The sequence below is a fragment of the Pristiophorus japonicus genome, chromosome 12 (genome assembly GCF_044704955.1).
Source record: "Pristiophorus japonicus isolate sPriJap1 chromosome 12, sPriJap1.hap1, whole genome shotgun sequence".
NCBI classification, from domain to species: domain Eukaryota; kingdom Metazoa; phylum Chordata; class Chondrichthyes; family Pristiophoridae; genus Pristiophorus; species Pristiophorus japonicus.
This window is the reverse complement of record NC_091988.1, coordinates 197,491,239-197,499,451: the sequence shown is the minus strand read 5'-3', so window position 1 is coordinate 197,499,451 and position 8,213 is coordinate 197,491,239. Positions and strand designations below refer to the sequence as shown.

Genomic DNA, 8,213 nt, shown 5'->3' with positions numbered 1-8,213 from the left:
GACATTAGTGAACCAGATAGATTTATACGACAATCCGGTAGTTTCATGGTCACCATTACTGACAATAGCTTTGCAATCTAGATTTATTTAATTAAATTTATATTCCCCAGGTGCCATGGTGGGATTTGAACTCATGTCTCTAGATCATTAGTACAGGCCCCTGCACAAGTCCAGTAACATAACCACTATGCTACCGTTCCCGTATCGTACTTTGAGTAGAAAATGCTCTTGTAGTTTACCGAACAGCATCGAGTACTGTCTCCACATTAGGGTAGTGTTGCTTAAAGAAATGTATTGGAGATCAGAGACGTACAACACCACCCTTTAATAACACAGATCCTGTACATAAAGCATTGGTAAAGTTTGATACTGGTGAATAAAGTACAACGCAGTTCAGAAAAGCAGCAGGTCAGCAATATACATCGTGGCTCCTTGGGAACCCAAACAGGTTTAGACATAAAACCGTCTCGAAGCATAAATTGTGCGTATTCTTTAGTCCCCCTGATGCAACAACACGAAAAGTAAAAATTCCAATGCAACTCCCAGCCTACCCTCATTGTCACAAACTAGATAAGCAGAAATGTTTGATTTAAAGGGTCCTCATTTTATCCCAATTAACGGGTTTGAAGTGTGACCCAGACCCTAATGGTTTGTCAGCGATGAAACTCTAAGTAACAGAATGCATCAAAGAAATAAATGGCGGTTTGATTCCAGGTGACGTTTTAATTTTCAGAGGCGTGTTACCGGACAGAAATTTAACACTGCCTATTTCAGCGCCCCAGCCTCAGCACTAAGCCAGGGTAGATTCAAAGTAAAGATCCCTTCACTCTACCCCGTCAATGTCACAGCCCACGCTGCAATCGGCCGATTTTCATGTTTCCCCAAACCCGCTATCCCTGTGGCCTCTCGCAGTCAGATTGTCAATTGGATCAACACAGCTCCAAACTCAAATTTAAGAGGCAGTGGATGATTGCAATCGTTCCGCCGATTCAAAATATCGGGACGTAGAGGCTACTGTGTATACAAGATGTAAAGACCTGTATTTATATAGCGTCTTTCACCACCACCGGACCTCCCAAAGCGCTTTACACCCAAAGTACTATTGGAGTGTAGTCACTGTTGTAATGTGGGAAACGCAGCAGCCAAACTGCGCACAGCAAGCTCCCACAAATGCGATAATGACCCAGATAATCTGATTTACTGATGTTGATTGGGGAATAAATATTGGCCAGGACACCGGGGATAACTCGAAATAGTGTCATGGGATCTTTTCCATCCACCCGAGAGGGCAGACTCGGTTTAACTTCCCATCCGAAAGACGGAGGGGAAGTGAGTGGATACACTGCAGAGCACCCCGGGGAGACACTTCAGTTATGCTATTTTCCTGGGATCACCTTCCCTGACCAACCCCAAGATGAAAGCCCCCACTCCCGCACCCCCCCCACTTTTAAAATCGAGTTGCTGCCAGACGCATTGCAGTATTAGACCCAACCTGGCGCAGTCTGAGAGTGGGAGTGCAGCACGGAGAGGTTCCCGTTCCCGATCACTGACTCGAAACCCTCTGCTGAAGGTGTGGGCAGTGGGCAAGGATCAAATGGGCACGGCTTCCCTCTCCTCCTAACCCACACAATTACTGACAACGCTCGCCGCCTAGTTCACACAATAACGGCCCACCTGGGTGAGCAACAGGAGAGCAGCTCCAAACTCTGCGCAGGTGCATCCCAGCATAAGTCAACTTCTTCCAAACGGGGCAACTTGAGGAAAAGGAGGAAATCCAAGATGAGACGCATTATGGTAATACAGGATGCGAGAGTCCGTGTTACAAGTTGCAGCTTCGTACAGTTTCAAACAGCCTGGTGGCATACCCTTGATGCTCAGTATGAAAAGTCACAGATCTGGTCTTTAGATCCTCTATAGTTTTATGCAATGTCGCTCGTGCACTATGTGGACAGCACTGAGTCACGCCTGCAGCTTCACAGTTCTACCACAAGGTGGCGCATCATCAGCTCCCGATCCCCTCCCTGTCCCTAAAGCAAGATCTCCTCGTTGCCAACTCCCCCTACCCCCCCACCCCCCCCCGCCCTTCCTCCCGTGGAACAAACTGTTCCCGAATGCGAGTGCTATTTCTTTGAGCGATGGATTCTGCAGACTGCTCCTGCCACACTGCCCATGTCTCCTTCCTCCTGAGATCACTGCTGCCCCAGAATGCCTGCCCCAGCGCATCTCCCTGCCATAAATAGCGGCGTGTGATGGTTTTCGGACTAATCTCGGGAAGGCTGCCAGGTTCCTGAATGCTTCCCATCCAAATGTTTAGCTGAATGACTATGTTATTTCTTTCGTCCAGAAATAGCTTGATCTGCTCATCAGTTTTGCATTTGATTGATATGCTTATTTTGATGAACACATACTTTTCACGACTTGAATTTAATTTGCTAATTTAAATTCCTATATTAATGCACGCGAGGTGGTATTGTAACAGGATATTCTCATTCTAAAACAACTTGCAGCTGCACGCTTGGACCACTAGATGGAGCATAAGCTCCAGATCCCCATAACATCACTCGCACATTCTTAAAGGGAAATGGAGAATAATTGAATCCATGTTGCCCTGGGAGATGCGCTAGTGGTTTAATGTTCCTCCCCACCTTTCCCCCACTCCTCCTCTCCCGATTGGGAGGGGGGGGGGGGGGGAGGGGGTTTAGGGGTTCCACGTGTGACACCATCCCACTGTTGCCGCATCCCGAGTGTGCACTCCCCTGGAATGTAGCCAGATAGTGATTTGTACAGACTGACCGACTGTGAAGGGCATCGTAGCCAACTCTGGTCACTTCTGACCCCAAGCTCTGCATGCAGCCACAACCCAGTGGGAATTATGGGAGAGTAGTGCACAGGAACCCCCATCGAATTCTGCCCTCCCGGTGGGTGGGGTGTGAGGGAAAAGGGTGGGGTAACCGAGGCCCATTTGATTCTGCTACCCCAACTCAGCTCAACGAGTTCCGCACGTGTCACAAGTTTTTTTTAAAAAACCCGGGGATTGTCGTGCTCAATATCGTGGCAAGTGCTGCGTTTAATAAGACGAGACCTTCTGAGGAATTGGGACGGGTGCCTATATGGGAACTGGGTGACTCCCAGCTAACATTCCTCCCTAAGCTGCGCGGGCATGCTCACCCACTGGAATAAAAAAATACCGCGCAGCAAATTTAAAGGGACCACGTACCGAGAATAAAAATGAGGGGAGACATTACTGCCAACAGGTTAAGGCACAATGACAAGTGAGATAAAGCAGCATTTCATTCAATATCCACCAGCAGGATTTTTTTTGGACACAAGTGAACCATTTATGATCAGCTATTGAAATATATATTAAGCTTACACAAACCGTGGCAGTATGTCACGGAGAGGGGGTAAAACTCGATGTCGAGTGAGCGAGGCACAGCGCGCTGGTCTGTTTATCTGCCCGTTGTGTAAACTAACGATGCTCCGCAGAGTACAGCAAGCGGAATTCCAGTGGTGCCCAATCGCTCGGTCACCGAGCGCGACAACTTGTACCGCCCGCCGGTCGGCTCCTTCCAGAACGTTCTAATGCTGAGACCATTTAATGTTCTTCAGGTCCAGGCCCTCCTGCACCATCTCCCAGAGAGGGCTGCAAAATACAAATGAAAAAAGAGGGGGGAATCAAAATGAGAGAGAGATCAAAAATTATGTTAAGTTGAAGGGACCAACTTTCTTTTAAAATAAAATAATAAATCTGTACTTAAGGTGAGGGAAATTGTATAAATTATCAAATTTATCTGTTTTGTCTTGTAACACAGCGGTGAAGCGCCTTGGGACATTTTACTACGTTAAAGGCGCTATATAAATACAAGTTGTTGTTGGGGAGTTGTATTAGTTCCCAGTTGCCGTCCAGAGGGGTGCCACACACTCCCAGTTCAGATAGACAATATATCTCATTTAAAAAAATATATATACATATATATCTAAATTTAAAAACTAAATATAAACATATATAAATAAATATGTTAAAGCTCTTCTCTTCCCCAGCAATGTGACTCAGATAGGTGCTCCTGTTGTGCAAGGCGGCCTAGATACAAGACGTTGATCCATTTTGTCCCACAACAGATTTGCAGAATCCTTTTTTTAAAAAGCACTCATCAAGAAGAGATGCTCGTTGTGTTAGCGTTGGGGATGGAACTTTCCCCATTTTAGGCAGCCAATGTCAGCGTCATGTACGCTAGAGGCCGGGTATAAGCACAGCTAGTTGCAGAGTGATGCTCCCCTCTACGCTGCCCCAATAACAGGCCAGTCTCAATTTCAGAAGAGCTCCGCCGTCTGCACGAATGTCGACATTCTCCAAACCCGCCTCTCTTCCCCCGCTCCCCCCCACAGCAGCCCTCCTGTTGCCTGTACGAGATTGCCAATTCCATGCCAATTAGTGGCGGTTGTGTGACGTGGACTCGTGTCCAATAGGAATTGGAACTCCACTGAAATGGCACTCCCAAACCCGCAACCTTCGCCACCTAGAAGGTCAAAGGGCAACAGGCACAAGGGAACACCATCACCTCCAAGTCATACAGTATCCCGACTTGGAAATATATCGGCTGTTCCTTCATCGTCACTGGGTCAAAATCCTGGAACTCCCTCCCTAACAGCACTGAGGGAGCGCCTTCACCACACGGACTGCAGCGGTTCAAGGCGGCGGCTCACCACCACCTTCTCAAGGGGCAATTAGGGACGGGCAATAAATGCCGGCCTTGCCAGCAACGCTGACGCCTTTCAAGAAATATATTATTTTTTTACTTTGCAGATCTTTTACCACTCCCTCGACCTGCCTGGCGCACAATGAATGTCTTAGGTGGACGATAGGATACCAAACCGAGAACACGCTCCCTTCCCTCCCCATCAGTTTTTGACGAAAATGTGGGCACCTGGACACATGCCTGATACAGACAGCCTGAAGTGGGAAGTCTCACAATTTCTAGCACTGAGATCCCTCACCATGAGGTGTACAAACATAATGTATTAGATTAAGAGAAGCTGCCAACTGTTTTTAAACTTTTGTTCTTCCATCAATTCTACACCATTTAACGACAAACTATCGATCAAAATTATTCCTCTAGTCTTACAGTGATACTTCCCTCAATAATCAAAAAACCTGACATCATTTCTATGGCTGATAGCTGCTATTCTGATGGGGGGGGGGGGGAGACAGAGAGAGATATGCGGAATAGATATATAGTGTTAGAGATAAAGAGAGAGCGAGAGGGAGATATATATATATTGCAATTGTGTGGGATGGACTGGTTGGGCTGGGTGCTCTTTGCCTTTCCGCCATTGTTCATAGGTTTATATGTAACCTTCAGGGCTGCTGACCGAGGGCCATGTGGCTCTTTGACGGCCGGCGCGGACACAATGAGCTGAAATGGCCTCCTTCTGCGCTGCAAATTTATATTATATATGATAGAGCTTTAAAGATAAGAGTTAGAGAGAGCGATAGATATATTAACCTAAGGATATGTATCAATCTGTAGCCTGCAACATTCATTATCTGCAGAAGAAACTCAGCTATACACTGCGACCAGTGTTTTAGTTCTACAGGCAACTCGTGATTACCCGCACAGGGATCCAATGGGAAACCATTGTAACGGGACTTAAAATTTCGGCCGGGGAAGGCATCGGGCTTTAACTTTGTAATGTCAATCGCTCTAACAGAGAAATCGTTTACCCGGCATAGCCCAATCCCCGAGGGACCCGGATAATCGAGAGTTGCCTGTACATTCATTTTGATCTTATTTTTAGACTAGTCTCCACAACTCAGATGCAAGTCTCATTTTATTATTAGTCTTCAGAGGAAATTTAGATCATCTCAGTCTCGCCCATTGATCCCAAATTTTAGTTGTACGTTTATCATTTCTTTTATTTTAAATTTGGGGAACATTTTTTCCCCCGCTTTTCCATTCCTTACTTTCATTCTAGCCTTTCAGGAATTTTGCTTGAGATTTATATTTGATAAGAAACTGTTGTCTCCCTTCTCAAGACAAGAAATGTTGAGAAGTAATTGGCACTGGAATTGTCAACTAAGACTTCATTCGTCAGTCTGAAGTCCTGAATCGGATCCAGACGTTGTGGACTTGTGACCATTGTCGTTTAATCATCGTTTTAGTCATTGAAAAATGTAACACTCATTTTAAATGTAGTGGCAAAAACGGGATCATTTCAGTCACTGGTTATTTCCCCTCCACATTTTGAGCTGATGAATACAACACTGCACCTCATCTCCCTCAGCCTCTGCACGTGCTGGATGCACTTCTGTGCTGTGTAATCCACCTCCTCCTCCGTAGTGAAACGTCCGATCCCAAACCTGCAATCAAACCGTGACAGTGTCAGCGTCACAGAGCAGCCAAACCAGATACACAGATAAACAGACCAAGAGCTGGAAAGTGGAATATTCCATATCAGCATTGCGGGGGGGGGGGGGGGGGGGGGAGGGGGGCGGGCAGGGTGGAATACTCCATATCAGTACTGGGGGGGGGGGTGGAATACTCCGTATCAGTACTGGGGGGGGGGGGGTGTGTGGAATACTCCGTATCAGTACTGGGGGGGGGGGGGGGGGGGTGGAATACTCCGTATCAGTACTGGGGGGGGGGGTGGAATACTCCGTATCAGTACTGGGGGGGGGGGGGGGAAATACTCCGTATCAGTACTGGGGGGGGGGGGGGGTGGAATACTCCGTATCAGTACTGGGGGGGGGGGGGGGTGGAATACTCCGTATCAGTACTGGGGGGGGGGGGGGGGGTGTGGAATACTCCGTATCAGTACTGGGGGGGGGGGGGGTGGAATACTCCGTATCAGTACTGGGGGGGGGGGGGGGAATACTCCATATCAGTACTGGGGGGGGGGGTGGAATACTCCATATCAGTACTGGGGGGGGGGGGGGGGGTGAATACTCCGTATCAGTACTGGGGGGGGTGGAATACTCCATATCAGTACTGGGGGCGGGGGTGGAATACTCCGTATCAGTACTGGGGGGGGGGGGGGGGGTGGAATACTCCGTATCAGTACTGGGGGGGTGGGGGGTGGGTGGAATACTCCGTATCAGTACTGGGGGGGGGGGGGGTGTGGAATACTCCGTATCAGTACTGGGGGGGGGGGTGGAATACTCCATATCAGTACTGGGGGGGGGGGGGGTGGAATACTCCGTATCAGTACTGGGGGGGGTGGAATACTCCATATCAGTACTGGGGGCGGGGGTGGAATACTCCGTATCAGTACTGGGGGGGGGGGGGTGGAATACTCCGTATCAGTACTGGGGGGGGGGGGGGGGTGGAATACTCCATATCAGTACTGGGGGGGGGGGGGGTGGAATACTCCATATCAGTACTGGGGGGGGGGGGGTGGAATACTCCGTATCAGTACTGGCGGGGGTGGAATACTCCATATCAGTACTGGGGGCGGGGGTGGAATACTCCGTATCAGTACTGGGGGGGGGGGGGGGGTGGAATACTCCGTATCAGTACTGGGGGGGGGGTGGAATACTCCGTATCAGTACTGGGGGGGGGTGGAATACTCCGTATCAGTACTGGGGGGGGGGTGGAATACTCCGTATCAGTACTGGGGGGGGGGGGGGGGCGGGGGTGGAATACTCCGTATCGGTACTGGGGGCGGGGGAGGGGATACTCCATATCAGTACTGGGGGCGGGGGGGGGGGGATACTCCATATCAGTACTGGGGGGGGGGGGTGGAATACTCCGTATCAGTACTGGGGGGGGGGGGGGGGGAAATACTCCATATCAGTACTGGGGGGGGGGGGGTGGAATACTCCGTATCAGTACTGGGGGCGGGGGGTGGAATACTCCGTATCAGTACTGGGGGGGGGGGGGTGGAATACTCCGTATCAGTACTGGGGGGGGGGGGAATACTCCGTATCAGTACTGGGGGGGGAATACTCCGTATCAGTACTGGGGGGGGGGGGGGGTGGAATACTCCGTATCAGTACTGGGGGGGGGGAGATACTCCGTATCAGTACTGGGGGGGGGGGGGGATACTCCGTATCATTACTGGGGGGGGGGGGGGTGGAATACTCCGTATCAGTACTGGGGGCGGGGGTGGAATACTCCGTATCAGTACTGGGGGGGGGGGGGGGTGTGTGGAATACTCCGTATCAGTACTGGGGGGGGGGGGGGGGGGGGTGGAATACTCCGTATCAGTACTGGGGG

General features: G+C 49.8%; 1 protein-coding gene across 1 annotated transcript in view; it reads right to left on the bottom strand.

The window, feature by feature from the left end:
• Positions 1-306: 306 nt before the first annotated feature.
• The window catches only part of nfs1 (NFS1 cysteine desulfurase), a 31,300-nt gene continuing 23,393 nt past the window's right edge, over positions 307-8,213 (bottom strand). The window contains exons 12-13 of the mRNA XM_070896397.1: positions 6,269-6,358; positions 307-3,643 (exon numbers count right to left, since the gene is read on the bottom strand). Coding sequence (XP_070752498.1) covers positions 3,580-3,643; positions 6,269-6,358 — 154 coding nt within the window. The 3' untranslated portion in view covers positions 307-3,579. The remainder of the gene's footprint in view (positions 3,644-6,268; positions 6,359-8,213) is intronic.